This window comes from Perissodus microlepis, chromosome 7 (assembly GCF_051167445.1).
Source record: "Perissodus microlepis isolate ML-2025 ecotype Zambia chromosome 7, ASM5116744v1, whole genome shotgun sequence".
In the NCBI taxonomy this organism is placed as follows: Eukaryota; Metazoa; Chordata; class Actinopteri; order Cichliformes; family Cichlidae; genus Perissodus; species Perissodus microlepis.
Genome location: NC_140467.1, coordinates 20820928 through 20842427, shown reverse-complemented (window position 1 = coordinate 20842427; position 21500 = coordinate 20820928). Strand labels below are relative to the sequence as shown.

The window sequence follows — 21500 nt, the reverse complement described above, 5'->3', positions numbered from 1 at the left end:
GTGTCGTTCAGTGGTGCTTTTTGGTAATCCCAGTCTCTCACTGAACGTGCTCCTGTGGCTAGCCAGCATGTCATGGAGTGGGTGGGAGGAATTATCCAACATTGTCATTATCTTGGACAACATTCGCCTCTCTGTCACCACCTTAAGAGAGTCCAGCTCCATCCCCACAACATTGCTGGCCTTGCAGATTGGTGTATTGAGTCTGTTGGCATCAGCAACCCTCAACCTGCTGCCCCAGCATGCAACAGTGTAGAGGATAGCACTGGCCACAACAGACTTGGAGAAAATCCTGAGCATTGCATTGAGCATAATGATGTTGATATGAGTCCATGGCTTATATTGTAGATGTTATTTGAGTTTTTGTTATTAAAACCCCCCACAATCTTATTTGCCCAACAAACTGATTACTAAACTAATAATAATAATGATAACAACAACAACAACAATATCAATAATAATAATAATAATAATAATAATAAAGTATTAATAAACTATTTGTAAATCCTGTGGATGCCTCTGCATTTCTTCCTTTGCTAAATCCATGAATCTTCTCTGAGGTCTTCCTCTTTTTTGCATCCCTCTGTAGTTACAGTTTGCACATCACCCTTGTTCTTGAAAATTCATATCAGTGCACTTCACCTCCTTTCTTCAGGCATCCTCTCATTCTCCAAGATTGCGTCAACCAATCTGGTTAGTAAGACAACATCTCCATACCTCCACAGGTATGTCATTTGGACCAACCACATTTCCACTCGTAGTTCGTTTCATAGCTGGCTCATTAAATTTTCTGAAAAATGTGTAATGTATTTATAGAAAAAAATATATATAAGAGAAGACTTCTGTAAAAATCTCATATGTATGAAAAGTTTTAATGCATAAAAAACTCCATACTCTTTTAGTTCAACTTTAATTTACTTATTATAAAAAGAACACACACACTCACACACAACACACTCTCTCTCTCTCTCTCTCTCTCTCTCTCTCTCTCTATATATATATATATATATATATATATATATGATTATATGTATATTGTTCTTGTTGTTTTATTTTCTTTCCATTTTGGGTTGGTCCTAACTGTCGGATGTCCTCGTAGGACATGTCCAGAATGCCCTGTGGCCAGTTATGGTCGAATAAATATTAAAACAAACAAACAAACAATCTGTGGTGTTTAGTTTTAATTTTTTGCTTTGTTCTTTTCCAAGCAATTATCTCTGTGGGTAAAAAGCTGAAATTATTCAGTTGAATTATTCAAATTTAAAAAAAAAAAAAAAAAAACATCTGCCACGTCCGTCGTGACGTCACCAGCAGCCGTCAGTCGACGTCGCAGACATGGAGGAAGTGAGAGGTGAGAGATTTACTCCTTTTAAACTGTCTGAATTGATCTTTTTCACAGATACATACTCAGCTAGCTAACAGCAGATGTTTTACGCTGCGTGATGTCCGGTGCTGCTCGGTAATATGACGGGAGGCTCGGCGTTACCCGAAAAACCACCTCATTGTTTCAGCCGGCGTTTTGATTGCTTTACGTGTGGCTCACTGTCCTTTTCACTGTGCTGTTAGCACCTCAGCCACAAAGATGGAGTTTAGTATTTTTTCCCCACCACATATAAAACCTTTACTTTCAGCTACATTTGTCTGAAACCGGCAAACAGAGCCTGCCAAAAGGAAAAGCTGCTTACTGTGTGTTTCTGTCCTGTGAAGGCTGCACCGTCAGCTGCCCGGTGTTCTGATTAAAAATGTACCCCCAGCGACCCGTTCCGCTTGTCTTACTAGTTTAGCGAAGCAGGTAGTTATTAGAAATCCAGTGAAACTTGTTTATTATAGTTCAAACTGTGATAAGACAGAAAGAGAGGTAATGAGGTAAAGATATATTTTTTAAATCAGACGATTTTCCTGTACCTACATAAATCTAATGCATTTTAATATTTTTATAGATGACTTTAACGCAGGTTTTTTCTGGTGATTGGTATTGCATTATAAAGGATTACTGGATCATGGGCACAAAAAACAATTATTACCATGAGCTTCTGATGATATTTAAAGATAGCTTGTTGTTTGAATGATCTTAGAGCAGTACAGCTATCACCATTAAAAGCTCGACATGGGTCTCACTGTGTGTGAAGATGGAAACCTAATGTGTTATTGTCTCAGTTCTGCTGCTGATAAACTGGCTGCTGTGTGCATATGCACCTGTCAGTAGAACATTAAAGAGGCTCATACTAGAGTTTTGTAACTCACTGTATGTTTTTGTTTTGTTTTTTGTAATATTTATACACTTATTGCACATTAAATGTTTCCTCCTCAGTGTTTCCCCTGACCTGTGCTGTGCAAAATTATGCATGGGGCAAGGTTGGACTGGACAGTGAGGTGGCCAAGCTGGTGATTGGCGGAGATGCACTTGCTGTCGTAGAGGCTGATAAACCTTATGCAGAGGTAAGGCCCAGAGATATTTGGGGTACCTGTTGGAGGGAGGGTAGTGAACATTTAACACTCAGTATTGAAAATGTAGACCACTATGCTGGAAACTTGGCTTTCACTCTGGTTTTCTGGAATAGATTTGAATAGAATTGTAGGACTACCATTTCCTGAGATAGCTATGCTTGAGTCGCTTGAGCTTGTTTACACTTACTGTCAGCAATGAGGGATCTTTAACATTTGAATTTAGCTCTGTAGTCTTATGTTACGGTTAATGATACACAACTCCTCAGCAAAGCAAAAATAAGGTAATCATTTTGGTTTTAAATGCAGTCGTGTCCTAGGCTGTCTTGGCACAGGCTCGGTGCTGTGCATGCCTTTAATAAGTCTGTCTTTATTTAGCCACAACAGCTTTGCAGTGTTTGTCATAAAGGTCATTAGTTCAGGTTACGATAGTGCTGATATTTTCACGTACTGTGGACCACATCCCTTGGTTGTACACATTTTCAGAAAGATGGCATTGGTGTTTTATTTTGTTTTGTTCTTTTTAAGGGACTTGTCACCATAACTTCCTGTTATAGTCACAGTCATTGCCCCCTGGTGGCTAGTAAAAATAACGCAGATTTAAGGTACCTAAGGCTTTACGTTTCAGACCTGGGCCTCTAATATGAATAAACATTCACACAAAACTAGTTAACTGGCTAAATTATCCCGGGCACTCCCCTGCCCGTTCGCATAAAAGGGGTGGTCTTGGCACCACCTGACCAATCTAAAGGGGGCATTTCACGGGTTTTATGACTTTTTTTTTTTTCCTCCACAGAAAATGATCCCTATCTGAGTCACCTACTGCAGAGATGTTATCAAATGGTTCTCATTGAGAACCAAGAACATATAAATATACTATATAAGTATGCAAGATTGTTAGATATGCTGTAGAAAGTTATTAATCTATAACCAGATTAATAACTTTCTACAATGATTATTTTTAGCAGTAAAAATAATCATTTTAATTCCAGTTATTTACACATTAGAGTCCATTTAAACTTTAAAGCTACACAGCTTGATAAAGAAGATGTGGAAACCAATTCAGTTAGTCACGGATCAAAGTGAAATTAATTGTACTGGTTGAACAGGTATTCTCGGTGTGTTTTGTGTTCTAGAACCAGTGTAAAAAAGATTTAGAATCAAATTATAATCAAATACAACTATATTTGATTTTCTAAATCTCTGAATCATTACACACCGATTCTGTGATATACAGCACACAGTTTGTGCTCATTCAGTGGTTTTAGGCACAGCTTAACAAGCAATAGAAAACAAATTCCCCCAGCAGACAATCTATTAAACAACCATGCTGTGAATAAAAGACTCCATAAAAACGTCATTGATTCCAAATGGAAACTCTGGAAGTAGCCTGATTAAATATAAAAACACTATTCAACCCTAGTGTGCTGTCAAATCTGATATGAAGTCAGGAAGTACAGTGTAGGTGTCTAGTTTTTGGATCATCTGTTTGCTCACTGACACGTGACTTTGATAGAGCTTGTCCTTTATTTACAAACTGGAATAGCGCTCTGATCCCGTAGTTTACACTCTCATAGTTTGGATTCCTTCCTTTTCACTGACTATAAATGACCATGGTTTGGAGTGTAGGATTAATTGGGTCCATGTTTAATCGCAGGTTTTTCTCTCAGTCAGCAAGACATCTGGGGCCTCTCATAGGTTTTTTAGAAAGTTTCAAGGCAGATAAAAAGAAAATAAGGAGAGCTACAAAACTGTGGTTTTTGTTATTTATTCGATTATATTTACTTAAGATTTAGTACTTAGGAAATGTAAAGTGTGCCCACTTTTGGAACCTCTTGCTGCAACACCAACAGGAATATTTCTAAATAAAGTAAATAAAGTATGAGCTGTTATTCAGCTGAAAGCTGTGCTGTTTTCTCCAGCTGTGGATGGGCGCTCACCCAAAAGGTGACGCCCAGATTAAGGACAACAGGATTGCACAGACCACCCTGGGCCAGTGGATCGCCCACTTCCCTGCATGTCTGGGCTCAAAGGTGAAAGACACCTTCCAGGGTCAGCTGCCTTTCCTCTTCAAAGTTCTCTCAGTCAACACGGCTCTGTCAATACAGGCCCACCCCAACAAGGTGAGTACACAGACTCCCACACCTGCTCAGAGTTCAAGTTCTGCTGAAGCTGGCTCATCATTGTGAACTGGCTGAAGTTTATGGGTGGAGGCAAATGTCAGCTGCTTTATCAAATGATGTATCAGGAGAAAGCATTACTCAAATCTACTCGTATAGCATGTAGTGATACTAAACTCATTATATTTTCAATTTTTTTAGGATCAAGGACATACTTTTTTCCTTTGTATGTGTATGAAAACGGATGTTTTTTTCTATAATGTTTTGGTCAGGAATTAGCCACTCGACTACACACTCAGTTTCCGGAGCACTACCCAGACACCAACCACAAACCTGAGATGGCCATTGCTCTCACCCGCTTCGAAGGCCTCTGTGGCTTCAGACCAGTGGAAGAGATCCTGGAATTTCTTGAAAGTGAGTTTTTGATTTTTTTGTGTCAAACCAAAAAACATGTACTCTGCTTCAAATGGTCATAAAACAAAATGAATCTGTGTGTGTTTATTTGTCAGAGGTCCCAGAGTTCCACACTCTGGTGGGTCACGGGGCAGCACAAGAGCTGCGGGCCAGCGTGGGAGATGCAGACCGTACGAGCCAGGCGCTGAAGAGGTGCTTCACCAGGATGATGGATTGGGAGAAGAAGGTGGTGGTAGAGAACCTCAACGAGCTGGTGAAAAGGGTCACGGAAGACGGTGAGAATTAATTTGTTTAAATGATCGTCAACAGGTTGCATGATGTGTGTAGATATGTGTGGTTTAACTATTACACATTTCTGAGGCAGTTTTAATGTAAATTACACAAAAATTGAATCAAGGCCACTGAAGGCAAAAAAAAATATTTTGAAAACGGTTTATTAAAAAGAGATTAATTTACAATAGTAGATTCTTTAAAAGATCTGTACTATATTAAATGAAAAAAAAAACATTGACAATTGCAGAGTCAAAGTCTGATTTGCAGTATTTGTTTTTATAGCCAAGGATAATTTTTAAAACTAATCTCTTAATGCGCAATTTTAAATGTATGTTCTTGTATACACAGCTTACAGCTATCTACTGTTATGTTTGTAGTTCTGGGTCTGTGAAGGTTCTCAGTCATCCAGGTCATCGTAGTCAAAGGAGCTTGGAAAGAAAAGCGTCTGGACTTCTTTAGGTTGCTTCAAGACGTTTCACCTCTCATCCGAGAAGCTTCTTCAGTTCTAGGGTAAAATGGTGGAGAGTCCCAGATTTAAACCCCGTGGGAGTATCCCCCCAAGGAGGGAAAAAGGGACCCTGGGCCATCTGACCTCAGGAAATCACATGATAGGGTGGGGCTAGGTTTCACAATGAGCTCCCCCGAAACCCTGGCTGATTGTGACCCACACCCATTTTCACACCTTGGCTCATAAAGGATCATCAGGGGGTCCTTTTGTCCCTCTTTGGGGGGATACTCCCACTGGGTTTAAATCTGAGACTCTCCACCATTTGACCTTAGAACTGAAGAAGCTTCTCGGATGAGAGGTGAAACGTCTTCAAGCAACTTAAAGAAGTCCAGACGCTTTCCTTTCCAAGCTCCTTAGACTTTGTAGTTCTGCTCACATTTTAACCAGGACCTACATGTTGAAGATCGAATCTGTGTGTCAGATTGGAGTAATTACTAAAATTATAAAGGCTAAGAAACCTTTGTGTGATTCTGTTGTATACTGGCATTGGATAGGAAGGTTTCTCATTAGCTAGTGATGATATTTTTCATCTTGACACCCTCAGGCAGTCAGGGCAGATGGCCGCCCCTCCCTGAGCCTGATTCTGCTGGAGGTTTCTTCCTGTTAAAGGGGAGTTTTTCTTTCCCACTGTTGCCAAGTGCTTGCTCCTATGAGCAAGCATTTGACTTGAGGCATTTGATTTAGCACTACATAAACTGAACTGAATTGAAAAAGTATGTAAGACCTGAAAAAGTGTGGTATCCGCTAACTTGAAGCATTTACTAAAACATAATTGCTGAAGTATAAATAATGTTTTGAGGGTATTTGTGTTAGAATAAATAGCTACAGTGAAAGGGTAGGGTCCAGCTGTGATTGTGTTGCCCTGAGTTCACATCAGGGGAACGGTGCTGTGCGTTCACACCTAGCAGTGTTAGCATCTGGCAGCAAAGTCGACCATTCTGCAATTATACAAAAATGACTTTAAAACACAGAGAAAAATAAGAGCTCAGTCTGATCTTATGTTTTGCTAACACAGTCCTACCTCGGGATGTTTGTGATCCTTGCAGCTGGAAAGGACACGTCAGGCATCAGTGGTGACCTGTTGCTCCGTCTCCACTCTCAGTACCCTGGAGACATTGGCTGCTTCTCAATCTACTTCCTCAATCACGTGGTCCTGAATCCAGGCCAGGCCATGTTCCTAGGAGCCAATGAGCCTCACGCTTACCTTTATGGAGGTCAGTAGATAGCATTTACATTTATAAGATTCTAGTACAATAGAGCTCCAGATTCAGTTGAGTGAGCGTGACTGAAACTGTTGACTCTCCAGCGTCGCTGCAGTTCTTCTGCATAACAGAGCAGCAGATGCAGCTTTTAAGAGCTAGTATGGGATTATTTAGCAGCTTAGGCTTTTCTGTCTGGACGACCAATTTGACTATGCCAAGACTGGCTTCTGTCTGTCCACAAGACTTACTTCTCTACAGTATTGGTCAGAATTTTAGTCAAGCTTACAACACACTCATCACCTAATGGATCACATTTGTCATTTTACAGTCAATAACCTGTAAATTGTGAAGGTGAATAAACTGGATGAGCTATTATGTCATAGAAGCGCTGGGTCTTTAATCCCAAACATAAAAATAAACAATGTTTTTATCCATCTTCTGTTACTCTCAACGTCACGTCCACTGCATCTCTACCACAAATCTTAAAGTATAGATCATAAAGTCTCAAAACTGCAGGCCTCTGTAGTTTTGAGAAAATGCTACTCAAATATTGAACTACGTTCAGCTGCAGATTAATACACAGGGAGTTTTTAAAGGGGGATTGTGCATTTTTATTACTTTACACTGAAGAACCCTGAAGTATACTAAAAAGCTTGTGACAGAGCAGAATACGTGTTGTTGTACAGTCAGAGATGTTTAAACTGGAATCTGTCCAACTGCTGGACAAGAGACTCTGGAGAGGAAGCTAAATTATATCAAAGACTGCCACAGGAGTGAACTAATCAGTCTGCAGGTAGGGAAACACAAGACAGGACGTGGTCTGCCAGCAACTAATGAACTTTCACAAAAAGTGGGGTTTGTCTGACAGTAAACAGTAAATGATGTCTGTCTCTTGGGAGGAGGAGATAGTAAAAATAGTTTGGCAGAGTAAATAATGTTTTGGGTGTCACTAACATAACCAAGTAGCCAACTCCAGTAAATTCTGTGTGTATTATTTGATTCCTTAGATGAGTTGATGTTAAATACATCGATTTAGTTATTTTCAGCAAATGACGTGGAAGCTAGTAAAACTGCCTCATCCACTGGGAGCAAACTGCAAAATGCTGAGAGCCAGCCTTTTTTTTTTTTTTTTACTAGAAATGTCGAGCTTTGGTGTCATCTTCTTTGAAACATGAAGCATACACAAGAGCTTCTCTGTGAACTCAGCAGTCTGTGAAGCACTGATTTACCGCAGTGTCTTTTTTAGCAGCTGTCTCAGCAGAATAAAATGCAATCTGCCTATGAGATGTGTTGATGATGTGTTCAGCTCAACTTTATCTCTGGAAAATTGCCCTGTTCTGCTGTTCGCCCACATGAAAGCATCTGAATCTGTTAAACATTGCAGGATTTTCTGGGAATTGATTTTAATATTTGATTTTCTATTTATGCACCCATCTAGACTGTATTGAGTGCATGGCCTGCTCAGACAACACTGTGAGGGCCGGACTGACACCCAAATACATCGATGTTAACACGCTGTGTGAGATGCTGAACTACAGCCCCGCCCCCGCCTCCTCGAAAATCTTCCCGTGTCTTCAGGACCCCTCTGACCCCTGCGTGTCCATATACAACCCGCCCGTGCCAGACTTCACTGTCATGAGGATACAGGTTAGAAAATTGTATAGTTGATCTCATCTTTAAAATAAAACCTTGTCATTTGAGAAAAAAAACAACTTTACATGATATATTGACATTATATACAAATTAGACATAACACTGTGACCGCTGCTAGTTAAAGTGAATAACGCGGACTGTCTCTTTATCATGGCTTCTGTTAGTGGGTTTGATATATTAGGGAGATAGTGAACATTTTGTCCTCAAGGCTGTAAGTGAGTTTGAAAAGGAGTGATGGCTAGATGACTGGGTCAGAGGATCTCTGCAGCTCCTGTTGGTTGTTCCCCATCTGCAGTGGTCAGTATCTATCAAAAGTGGCCCAAAGAACGAATAGTGCTGAATAAGCGACGGGGTCATGGACAACTAAGGCTCATTGATGCATGTGAGGAGTGAAGGCTGGCCCGTGTGGTCTGATCCAACAGATGAGTAACTGTAGCTGAAAGTGCTGAAAAGGTTGATGCTGGTTCTCATAGAAAGACATCAGAATACACAGAGCATCACAGTTTGTTGTGTATGTGGCTGCATAACAGCAGACCAGTCAGGGTGTCCATGCTGATCTGCATCAGAAGTGGACCAATGAGCAATGGAAGTCGTGGTCTGGTCTGATGAATCATGTTTTATTTTCTTTTACATCACGTGGATGGTCAGGCGCGTGTGAGTTGCTTACCTGGGGAACACCTGGCACCAGGATGCAATATGGGAAGAAGGCAAGCTGGTGGAGTGTGACGCTTTGGGGAATGTTCTGCTGGGAAACCTTGGGTCCTGCCATCCATGTGGATGTTACTTTGATGTGTACAGCATTTGATAGAAACAGCATTCTCTGCTGACTGTGGCCTCTTCCAGCAGCATGATGCTCCCTGCCACAAAGCAAAAAATGGTTGGACCACAGCAATGAGTTTGAGGTGTTGACTTGGCCTCCAAATTCCCCAGATCTAAATCCAGTCATTCTGTGGGATGTGCTTGACAAAGGAATCCATGAAGGCCCCCTGTGCAACTTACAGGACTTAAAGGATATATTGCTAACATCTTGGTACAGATACAGCAGCACATTTTCAGAGGTCTAGTGGCGTTCATGCCTCGATGGGTCCGGGCTGTTTTGGCAGCAATATGGGGACCAACACAGAAATTAGGCAGGTGGTCATAATGTTATATCTGATCAGTGTATATAATAACCAGTTGGTTTTTTGTTTTTAATTTTTCTTAAGATTTAGTTTAAAATGTAATGTTTGGCATATTGTGTTTTGTGTTTAATTAAACTTTTACTCTCAACCCATGTTCACTCGGAGTTGATATTATAGAAACCTTCCTTCCATCAGTCTGCCTTTGTAACGCTTTGACACGTAGTTTGTTGAACTGATAGAGTGCAAAAACAAATTTGAAAGAAATTAGAGTTTCATCTATTTTCATGTATTTTCCAAAGTGGCTTTTATTATTTGAGTTTAGTTTTTGTAAAACTGCTTAGTTTCACTTTAGTTTTTACTAGTTTCAGTATTAGTTTTAGAGGTTTGATTTAAAGAGTTACAAATTGATCGTGCAATACAAACACAACACTTTTGGAAGGCAGCTGAGTCACAGTTATGTGACTCTAACAATCTGACCAAATTAACCTTTTCACGCATAGTGGTCACTACAGTGGACAGCTATGCAAAGGCTGTTTTCTTGTATTTGGGTCAGTGTTGATGGTATACTTGCACATAAACCAATACATTGGACACTGATGTGTCACTCCATACCCTGCCATCCACTGGTCGCTTAGTGTGACTATAGATGTATGACGTGTTTCATTGTAATTATTGTTATTTAACCCTGTCATGCATGAATTATGACAACCTCAATCAGGATTTTTTCTTAAGTATTTTTATTCATCTTTTCATGCCTAAAGATGAAGGAAAAAAATCCTGATTGAGGTTAACTGTCCAGTGAGTGTATATGTCGTGTACAGTGTCATTTTACTTTTTTCATGTGTCTAGATTTTATTTGATTCCAGTTCAGCAAAATGGTTTTTCATACCTAGCTTTAGTTAATGATAAACCATTATTGATGTTATTACAACACCTGTGCTTTTAATACTGTTAAAAATACACATCTACAGTTAGACCTGAACTGAAGTATAACAAATGTCTGAAGTCACAAAGTACACATCATCAAATTTAGAAATCTGCACATGAGGCCACAGTTGTTGGTAAAACTGGATTTATATCTTATTAATCAGCAGGTGGCGCTCATGAGAGGGTCCTCAGTGAGAGGAATGAATTGAGTGTAATGGCTAAAGCAATTAAAAAAACGCCAACGCATGCTGATTGGTTGATTAAGGATTGACGACACACTCTTTGATCGACATCCAAACTGGACTATTGCAAGAACCACCTTTAAACAGGAAGTCTCGAATGTTTTCTTTAGTTTTTTAATGTTTGTTTTAAATACCGACTCATTGTCACCCTTCCATCCTGCAGATCCCAGCCTCAGTGAAGCAGTACAATATTGCTCCAGTCGACAGCGCCAGCATCCTCCTGGTCATTGAAGGTGAAGCCACGGGAACCTCGCCTGCCGCTCTCTCCGACCTCACACTGACGCGGGGCAGCGTCCTGTTTGTCTCGGCCAACGAGAGCGTCTCTCTACACATCACCTCGCAGTCGGGGATGACCCTTTTTCGAGCCTGCTGCCTTCTGTAGTTGTGGGTCTGTGGTCGTTAAAGCTCATACTACCTGTTTGTTTGTATTTGTGATTTGAAGTGTCGAGGTTTGTCCTTGTGTTTTACCTGAGCTCGATGACTCGTGCACTTTTTACAAGGTAGTATAGAAGCTAAAGGAGCCTCTAGACCCATTTTATTGACGCTCATCGGTACCTGCTGCTCCCCTTTAACCCCTAAAATGTAACATGTGCCCTCTCCGCCACCTCCAGCACTCTTCTCTAGCTTTAAACTCCAGTTTTAATCCAATGCTGATGGATTTAATTGGTTCTTACCCTTTTCGTGTGTGCAAGTACTCATAAAACACAGAAGATCTGCACATCCAAAATTCTTTATAGGTGCTGGATAGAGGGCAGAATAAAAAGTAAAATATGTCTGTTTAGTTGCTGTTTTGGTGTTTAAGGTCCTTAGTTTGCTCAAAAATAGAAATCTGAACATCTGCCGTCCCAGGACAAGTGAAGAACATCCAACATGATTAAGTTTTCAATTAGCTGAAGGCGGAATGTAAAAAATGTTGGTGATAACTGGAAAAAAACATCAAGTACAGTTAATTTCTCAATTTTTTTCCTGCATGTTATCTTATACCCTGAATCATGAAGGTAACACACACTAGCTGTAATGAACTAAACAGCATTGTGGGGCTGATGTTTACTCTTGTACACTTCACCACCACTCAGTGCTTTGAACAGCCAGACAACCAACCTGTTGAGGACAACAAAGCACATCTGTTTTATATGCCAGCTACTGCGTTCCCCCAGGATCAGTGTTGTCATTTTAACTTTAGCTCAAACTGGAGAATATCCACCTTTCAAACGTAATTTTAGGCAAAAAAAAAAGTAAAAGAAAAACAGTAAAAAGTACAAAGTGTGATACTGAGATGCCTGTGCATGTTTTAGAGCAGTAGCACTCTCCAGAGCACCTTCTTTGATTACTATATCAGTGCTACAAACCAATCACAGTGAAGCTAAGCCTGCTGAGTGTTACTGCTTCTGTTACCAGCGCATGTTTTACAGTCTGCAAACATCCCATCAAAGTGGTGAAAACTCATGAGTATTAAAAATGAATGAATAAAAATAAATAAGAAGCGGGCATGAAGAGCCATTTCCATCTCGGTCCCATGAAGCATGACGATGTGGCAACCATGTAGGGGTGTAACAATTCTGAGACCAAAACCGTGACACAAACGTCCATCATGCTGTGTCACGTAGGTACTCTGGGATTCGCGTAGAGCAGTTAAAGCATGCTAACTTTATGAAAGATGTAATAAAGATTGTTCAAGTAACAAGCAGGGACGCCTGCTATTTGTCGACTATACATAACGTCCAGAAGTACTAGAAGTGCAGACTTTAATTAGTGCTTTAATTAGATGCAAGTTAACTGTTGATTTGAAGAGTTTGTTCAGTCACCCATGACAGGTGGGCGTACCTCTCCCTGACAGGGCGTGATGTTCGACTTTTGTATGTGGGCTTATCTGACAAAACTAACAACCAGAGCACTGTGTAGGCATGTGGGCGTTAACCTGAAAAGAAAAAGTACTTCTGGTGTTTATGCTAACACTAGCCACACTCGGCCACACAAAAAGGCAGAACAGATTTCAGATTTTTGGTTATGCATTGTGCGAACAGTATTTGTATGGACAATGATTCATTCCCTTTAATGTTTCACACAAAACATGAAGTGAAGTGTTTGTACGTCTCTGCAGTCTATCTAACGAGACGGAGGAAAATTGTCAATTCTCTCCTGATGAAACTACAGTCAGACTGGATGGCATCATTACGGCTTACAACATGTCAGTGTACACATATGACCTTGGAGGGAGCCAGTGTGTGCATACATGTGTGAGAGAGAGACTGGGCCTGGGGCCTGTGGGACATTGTCATGGAGGATGGGACGCTACCCACTGGTTATTGCTGCCTCCAGTGGGATGTGGGTACTTGATGGTCCAGGGAGTGCGGGTCGATGATTTGTTGTGGTTGCTTACCCGCTTCTTTGTGTGATTCCAGGCCGTTCTTGGGCATTTTGGGGGCTGGGGTCCTGTCCTCAGCTTGTGCTGGGATGGCTGGCATCGGGCCAGGTCAGCTCCCTGTTGCATCTGGTCCTCTGAGTCTCGTCCCTTTGGCGATGGGGGATAAATCTGTGGCCTCACTCTTCCTTCTACGGGGTTGAGCACACAGTTTTCCCTGGGTCGTGCGGTCTTGGGTCTTCAATACTCTACTTGTCTGCTCCTGGCTAACAGGGGATGTTGCTGCGAATTGTTGCCCTCATTATCAAGAACGTTTTGCGTTGTGCTAATCTGGATGTATCAAAGAACTTTTGCACTGGACATTTTCTTCTTGGGAAATCAAATGTTTTTGGGACAACAGCTGAAGCTGTCGGACAGGACGGGTATTGAGACTGTCTGAGGGTATATAGGGCTGAACCGGTAAACTTCACTTTGCAGAAAAAAAGTGAGGGAACTCATGCAACCTAATGGATTTTTACACCATTTTCAAATTTTGAAATCACTCTGACATGTTTCCAGCTATTGGTTGTACTCCTCATTGTCCTGTTAGCTGTTAGTAGTGTAGTAACTTGAAGTGTTACATTAGGAAGGGTATCTGGCATAAAAACTGTGCCAAATCAAAAACTCAGATCCATCCGCTGTGGCAGCATCTTGGGGGGAAAAAAAGAAAGCAGCTGTAAATACCTCATTCAACAGTTTCCAATGTGCATGAATTCACGCAAATAACTCACGGCAATACTTCACTTTGTCTTTGGTGTGAACACACAAAAAAAAAAACAAGGTATGAACCTTGTAGTTTGGGAGAATTGTTACACCTCGAGAATCATAAATGCATACCGAGTCAAACATCTTGTTTGTCAACTAACAATTAACTAAACCTGCTTTAAGGTACTTATTGTAATTTCCTCTGTTTTAAAAGTGTTTTTAACACCTTTTAAAGTTAAATGAAGCTTTCAGCAGAATGTAAATAATTGATCGGCATGACTTTACGTCCAAAACACTGATATATTTTTTGTTGAAGAGATATAAAGAGAACCTTAACCAGGGCTGGACGGCAATTTTGTGTAATACCAATTTGTACCACAAGATGGTGCATCAGCGTAACCTTTGTTTAACCAGGCAAGCCATTAGAACAGTTTGTACAAAGGCATTTACTGGTGAAATACTGCCCCCTGGTGATAAAGGTTTTAGTTAACATTTGCTGAAGTTTAATTACAAAAAGTACCTTTAAAAGATTTTTTTTGTCTTTTTGTACAGTTGTACAACAAAATGCTGCATTGAATTTTATACCTTATTGTATTGGAGACAGATTTTTTGACTGTTGTTTGTAACGATTAATCAGCACGTGACGATACATATGAAGTAAATGGTTTTACATGTTTATTATAATAGCTAAACAGGTTTCTTTTCCTAAAATATAATCTCTTTTGGTGACCACTTTACAACATGTTGGTGCAGTAGTAATAGTAGATTATTTCAGTAATGGTGCAAACTTCTGTGTAACTTTCCGGTTCTAGTAACAGGGTCGATCTGAATTCACTCAATAATGATGTGCACTTTCTTCTCGTAGTAGTTTTTATAGGCTCTCAACTCAAATATTCAATGATAGGTCCTCTATCAGCCTGCCAACCTACCACTGAACACGTTTTTCAGAGTGAGTGAAGCCCTGTTAATGCTTTATTATCACGCTTGTGATGTAGGTTGATTGTCCCCAGTGCAGATGCGGTAAACCTTTACTTGTTTACTGTTGTTTTTTTTGTTTTTTTTAAAAAGAAGAGTATTAAGAAGGATGTGAAGTTATTTTTAGATCACTTTTCTTGATTACCTCAAATCATCCTTCTGTAGCTCAAAACACTGTTAACGAATCATCTCTTGTTTGCCATGTTTTCATGTTATCTTTGTTTTGTGGAGTACTGTATTTAATGTAACTTCTGATTTAATGATCATGCACCTTTTTGTTGCCGATCTTGCTGTAAGTCACATTTTCATTTGAATACTGGACACCTGAAGTTTGTGGCTCTTTTTTCCTTACTGTAAACTAATGACTTTCAAATACAGTTTGCATTGTTTTCTTTAACCTTTTATGGGAACATTTACTAGAATATGTCTGTAGTTAGGGCATGGTTGAGTATTTTTGAATGTGGTGATGCTGTAGCATGGTACTGCAGAGAACATGTATGTAAAAACGGTTTAATAAAGCCAGGTTCTGTTAACCGTACGGTCTGAACTTGTTTTTTATTTCCTGCCTCTGGAGCATGAACATGAACAACACACACAGACTTTTACAGCCCCCCCGTGTGACAGTACTGTATTGTAGCAAGTATTTCTATTATATCATATCATAGAAATGTTTGTTATAACACAATGTCATAGAGTGGCAAATGTGTAGCAGACTGGGGTGACCTGATGATGTTCTCCACAGCCTCCCTGGAAAGATCAAAGCCTTAAGAGAAGGGTGTGTCTGTTATGCTCTTGAGGATATTTGAATGGGCAGCAGGTCAGACCCAGGACACGCTTATGAACACCTCAGTGTTCGCCCTGGGGAGCGAGAGGAGAGGGCGGTGTAGGCATCTCTGATTGGAATGTTTTACATGCAAGTGAGCAGAAAAGAGCATGTGAGAGTATACAATCTGGAACAGAGTAGAAATGCAACACATTTATTAATGTCAAATATAACTTTCTATAGAACACATTGAAACATTAAGTATATGAAATTTCTTTTGTCATAAAACTGTAAGCAAATATCTGAATATAATAATGAAAGTAAAGCTGCTAGGTCAACGATGAGTAAGGCATTTTAAAATTTACCCCACACTGCCTAAGGATCGACCACTTATAGTTCCACAAACAGACATTTTTATATTAAGAAAAAAAACCTCCTGAACATGAATTTTCTTTGTGTTGTAGAAAAGTGCAATAAAGCTTTATTTCCTTATATCCAGTGTACAGGCTTTCGTTATGTTTACTTATTTTCTTTTAATATTAATTTCTTAAGTCTCAGATAATAAATTAAAATTGTATCAGGTTCTGATATGATCCTCCGTAACCGTCACGGTCTGTTTGAAGTGCTCCCACAGGGGGCGCTGTCCTGGTAGTCTGCAGTGCACTTTGGCAGCTGTGACAGGTGTTTTGTCGTCCATGGTGTCCAGAGTAAATCTGTGCCTGCAGATCACTTCCGGCTTGGGCCGAAGAACATCATACAGTGCCTGTAAAGCCCGCACGTCCTCCAGAGCATCATGGGCCTTGTAGCTCACGCCCAGCAGCTCCCTGACCAAGTTCTCCTGTCGAAAACTCTCCAGCCCATAGTCCTTGAGCACCTCACGTGACAGCGGCAGAGTGTCAACGTAACCTGAGACCAAAGACTCAAACTCTGCTCTGAGACCAAATTCATCTAGCGCGCGAGCCAGAAGCACACAATCAAAGCGGCGAATGTTGTGGCCGACGACGAGAGGGCGGCCGAGCATCTGAAGGAAAGCTATAAAGGAGACGAGCACCTCTCTGAGGGAGTTGGTGAGAACAGGCTGCCGGTGCAGGTACAGCCTCTGCCTGTGAACCTTGAAGCCAGTCACCTTGGAAGCTCCTCGCTGCATTCGACAGCGAGGGACGACGTAGAGGTTCAGCGAGTGGCCTCCACTCACCGCAGCCAGCTGGACGATCTCACAATTTGGATCTAGAGAAATAAAACATGAACACTTTCATGTGCTTCAAATTTAAATGACTACCTGAAGATTTTGTTTGTTTGTTTTTTAGCAGAAACGAGCAATTTTAAGAGCCAATAAATGAAAGTAAAATAAATAAAGAAGAAACAGAAAAAACACCCTCAAATAAGTTAATAATTGTTGATGTTGCACAGTTTGTCTTCCACTGTGCAGCTTCCTGCAGCAGACATGGGCTTAGCATAAATGAGTAAAAAAATAACTACAAATAATAAACCTGAGGGACATCTGTTTGTGTTTTGTCTTTGAAAGAATAAATAACTCAGCCATTATACTGGAATATGATTTTTAAATAATCAAATATCAGTCCAAATCTATATTATAGCTGTTCTTAGCTCACAGGAGTGGTCTTTTGCTAATGTAGCCTTCAAGGTTCAACATGTTGTGCATTCAGAGATGCTGTTCTGCACATTTTCCCGCCGAGATCTGCCACTTTTTGGACTGTAGCTGAAAGCTTCTCAGAATTTCTGGGAAAATGACCTCATTAATAATAATTTAAAAAAAAAAATCACTGTCTCTTTGTCATGTAGCTGCAAATGCAAAAAATAGCCTATTTATAAAATAAATAAACAGCATATTTATTGCAAGGCTGCATTTTACATTCGAAGAGATGCTATTTAATAGTTGTTTTTTTCTTTTAAAGAAAAGAAAAATGACCAAAAAAAGAACAAACAAACGAGCTATTGAATATTTTGGCTCCATTGATCTTCCATACATATGTGTGCACGGTGCGCTTAGTGGGTCAACCGTGTGTGTCTTTCCAACTTTTAACCGCAGTTTACAACATTATCACCATGATACAGTTTTATCGGTCATAATAACTCACGTAAAACAAAGTTAGAGTATGACCGTACCCAGTCCAGTCGTCTCCAGGTCAAAGAAAACCAGCGACTGTTGAGCGCCTTCAGCTTCCTCAGTTTTTTGCATCACGAATAAATAACTTCCGTTAGTGAGAGCAACGGAGAGGTTAGCTAAAAAAGTCCAAAACCGGCTATCATCATTGGCCTAAAGTGTTTAGCGATAAAACATTACATTTGGTCGGCACAGTTCTACTGTACACCGAGTCTGTCAAGCTTTCCCCGCCATGTTTTAAAGCACCTGCGCAGTGACCGACCGGAAGCTTGAAAGTTTCAAAACAAAAGCCTCGACGAAAAGGACCATATTGGACCATACAATGAAGATACATGAAAAACACAACTAAAAAAACTCGCACGCTTAGGTATAATATGCTACTGAAAACCGAGAAATAAAGAACCTTTTTTTTGTTATTTCTTCCTCTTTGGAGGCCACATAAAAGAGGCCACACATACACATGAGATGTCAATGGAAACCCCAGGATGTCCTTATTTTGTACATCAGGACTTGGTAGGGTAGCTTAAATAAGTCAAATGATATAGACCAAAAACAAATGTCCATTACAGAGGACATAAATGAATAGGCTGGTTCTAAGGAGGATATATTTGTTTGACATATTGATTTTTTTCTGCGTGAGTCATGCAAAAATTTTGAATAGTACAATGCTCCCATCTATAAGAGACAAAAAGATAGCAAGTCATCTATACAAATTACAAGCTATGTTGGGCTCCACCACTGACTGTAGAAAAAATCAAATCAAATAAATCTTTGATATAATCATTGGTGTTAACCAGCAAGCCCAAGGTTCACAACTATGCCCTCTAGAGAAGAAGACGTGTGTAATTGGTTCCATATGCTTGTCTGTCTGTCTCTTTGTTAGCAGTCTAGCGTCTACAGTTTTCAAGAAATGAAGAGTCAGCTGAGACAGGATATGGTGCAGTTTAAAGGTGTCATTTCCTGCTCTTATAGAAACCTGGGATAAAACAGAATCAGTGGAACCTTAGAAACCACAGAGAGACACTTTGTAGTAGCAGATCTTTTATTAAGGCTGAGAAAGATGTGGGTAATGCTCTTTTTTTTTAAAAAAAACAAAATATTTTGCAGACCCATTGCATTTTGGTCCACAGAGGCTACAAAAAGGCATCAATGAGATCAAAGGGAAACAGAAAAGGAAGATTGCACTGCATGTGACACATTACATTACATTTAACAGTAAATAAGTTAAATCTTGATAACTTATGACCACACATTACTCCATTTCATTTGTTCCTGTTTGTCCACTGACCTGAACATAACAGCAAATAAAAGGTCAGCTTTAACATTATTTATTTTATTTATTAAAATTATTTAATATTTTTGCTTTGTCTGATAATTTCTCATGTATTTCTTTCAGCATTTTGTTAATACACCCGGACTGCCCTGAAGGTACAATTGGAGACGCTAAATGTGGTAGGTCTCCAGACCTTGTACAGCTCCTGCAGCATTCTGGCATCCTCCACAGCATTATGAGCGTTGTAGCTTTTTCCCAGGAAGCGCCGGACCATGAACTCCTGGGAGTAACTGCTCAGACGAAACAGGTCCTTGCTAAGCAAGAAGGTGTCCAGGAACCCAGACACCACCTGTTGGAACTGCTGCAGGAGGGAGCAATTCTGCAGCCACCTGGTGAGCACAGGTGCATCGAAGCGCTTTGCATTGTGGGCCGCCAGCAGCACTGGACGGTGGAAGGAGCGCAGGAAGGCGATGAAATTAGTGAGAGCCTCGACAAGAGGGATGGTGTCCACGGGAACCCCGTGGAGAAAGAGGTGGTTGTTGCTGACGGTGAAGCCCGTGACACGTTTTGCGCTCTCTGTGAGAGGCTGGCGGGGGAGGATGTAGACATTAAAGATCCTGTCTTCACAGATGGCGCCGAGCTGAATGATGTCACACACCGTGGTGTCTGAAAATAGAAGACGAGACAAAAGGAAAAACAGATAACCACAAGTTATAATAGAACAGTCTTTTTGCAGAAAGCAGTGCAACATGAACAGGATGGTAGCTTTCCATTTAAAAGCAATAGTTTGTCAGGTTATAACGTTAATATTTCTATCCTTGTCAAGACTTAGATGAGAAATCTTACACCACTCTTAACATCTGTCACTCACATGGATACCTTGACAGAAATGCTGAAAACAGTACTGGTGGGCAGATCTATCGCAATATCGATACCAACACTGGTATTGGATCGATACTAACACAATCGTATGTAGTTAAATCCCAACAGTACTCAGGAATAGGCAAATTTATGATAATTCAGCTAATAAATCATGACACACTGCCTCTTGTATTCTTTAAATACAAAATGAGAATCAGGTGTTAGTTATCAGCAAATGGAGGCCTAATATCTTCCACCCTATTACATAAACACATAATGTTTGTTATCAGGAAGTGATAACAGATAATCACTCCCCATTTGTAGATTACAGTGAAAATGAAAATATCATCAGCTGCTGTTGTTAATCTTCAGACTCTGCGTGCTGTTCTTTTTGTCCTGGGCAGGTGGGGCTGTTTGCTGATCCCGCTTATACTGACGTCAGTAACACGCTTCTCTTTAACGGACTCCTGCCAAGATGTGTGACACCAACATGCCTGGCCTCTGAGGCCATTCTCACACCCACGCCAGCTCAAATCACAGAAACGAAATCAGCATCTGGTTTCATCTATGGCGTGTCTCATGTCCCAACGATGACAGGAAATATAATTTTGACTGACTTCCTAACTGAACAGTGCTGTGGTTTCCACTGAGTAATCTGCTGAACTCTTTCTCAAATTAACTGCAGTCATCCTGAAAAAAACAAAAAAAACTAAGTGCAGCAGCGGCCGTCTATCAAGAAAATAAAGTGATGTTTTGGTGCTTAAAGCGTGTTGTAATTCTGTTTTGGTAAATTGGTGAATGCAGTATTAGGCAATATAGGCACAGAGTTGCAACTGCATGTAACTACTGCTTTCATTTCATTGACATCCAATGATGCTGAGGTTTAATTTACTCCAAAAAAATCTCTATCTAAAATAACATAAAATACAACAAAATACAACAAGAAACGTTATATTATTAAAGATTAGTACCTAATCCAGTGGTTTCCAGGTCAAAGAAAACGACAGTTCTGTCTTGAGCCATCTGCAGATGAAAAATTAAAACAAAAAACAACAACAGTCAGTGTTTAAACGGAACCTTTTTAATGTTAATTTCGCCTCCTCAGTCACAGCTGTAGTCAGCCACTGAGAGCGTGTATTGAACTCACCGTGCAGCCTGCAGGTTGCTGTAAGTCTGCTGAGCCTTGTGACAGATGTGAAGTCAGCTGGAGAGAATAAATGTACTTATGCGGACTCCTCAGGGAGGGCCCAGCAGGTGAACCCCCGCCACGACATTTCACAACTTAAAACTGCGCCCTGCTTTCATTTTAGTGGAAGAGAAACTCTTTTTTTTTTCTTCTAACCAGTCTCCTTCCTGCTCGTTCGGCCCGCTCTGAACGTCCGTGAATGTGCCAGCGGTAGAAACACACACGCACGTTTCTCGGTAAACGTGGAAACTTCTCTGCTGTTCGTTCACTTTCATTTTTGAGCCGCTAGATGACACACGGTTTTTGTTC

The 21500-nt window shown here is 40.4% G+C and overlaps 3 protein-coding genes across 3 annotated transcripts; 1 reads left to right on the top strand and 2 right to left on the bottom strand.

Moving 5' to 3' along the window:
• Positions 1-1299: 1299 nt before the first annotated feature.
• mpi (mannose phosphate isomerase) lies at positions 1300-15521 on the top strand. The gene is made up of 8 exons (XM_084934075.1): positions 1300-1348; positions 2309-2436; positions 4365-4565; positions 4835-4976; positions 5072-5251; positions 6804-6971; positions 8398-8606; positions 11066-15521. The coding sequence occupies exons 1-8, from the start codon at positions 1333-1335 to the stop codon at positions 11282-11284; spliced, it is 1263 nt and encodes a 420-aa protein (XP_084790201.1). The 5' UTR covers positions 1300-1332; the 3' UTR covers positions 11285-15521.
• A 423-nt stretch (positions 15522-15944) lies between these two features.
• LOC146383004 (maternal protein exuperantia-1-like) lies at positions 15945-18111 on the bottom strand. The gene is made up of 2 exons (XM_084934076.1): positions 17874-18111; positions 15945-16973 (listed from the first exon to the last, which is right to left on the bottom strand). The coding sequence occupies exons 1-2, from the start codon at positions 17944-17946 to the stop codon at positions 16324-16326; spliced, it is 723 nt and encodes a 240-aa protein (XP_084790202.1). The 5' UTR covers positions 17947-18111; the 3' UTR covers positions 15945-16323.
• Positions 18112-18910: 799 nt separating this feature from the next.
• Positions 18911-21289, bottom strand: LOC146383003 (uncharacterized). Its single transcript, XM_084932538.1, has 3 exons — positions 21153-21289; positions 20977-21028; positions 18911-19810 (listed from the first exon to the last, which is right to left on the bottom strand). The coding sequence occupies exons 2-3, from the start codon at positions 21026-21028 to the stop codon at positions 19275-19277; spliced, it is 588 nt and encodes a 195-aa protein (XP_084788664.1). The 5' UTR covers positions 21153-21289; the 3' UTR covers positions 18911-19274.
• Between the last annotated feature and the right edge of the window lie 211 nt (positions 21290-21500).

Excerpts from the sequence above, each read along its gene's own strand:
- mpi (XM_084934075.1), top strand. Across the intron at positions 4,566-4,834 it reads TACAGGCCCACCCCAACAAG|GAATTAGCCACTCGACTACA; the intron begins GTGAGTACACAG and ends TGTTTTGGTCAG. Across the intron at positions 4,977-5,071 it reads GATCCTGGAATTTCTTGAAA|AGGTCCCAGAGTTCCACACT; the intron begins GTGAGTTTTTGA and ends TTTATTTGTCAG.
- LOC146383004 (XM_084934076.1), bottom strand. The coding sequence starts at position 17,946 with ATGCAAAAAACTGAGGAAGCTGAAGGCGCTCAACAGTCGCTGGTTTTC. Across the intron at positions 16,974-17,873 it reads CCTGGAGACGACTGGACTGG|ATCCAAATTGTGAGATCGTC; the intron begins GTACGGTCATAC and ends TTATTTCTCTAG.
- LOC146383003 (XM_084932538.1), bottom strand. The coding sequence starts at position 21,028 with ATGGCTCAAGACAGAACTGTCGTTTTCTTTGACCTGGAAACCACTGGA. Across the intron at positions 19,811-20,976 it reads CCTGGAAACCACTGGATTAG|ACACCACGGTGTGTGACATC; the intron begins GTACTAATCTTT and ends TTCTATTTTCAG.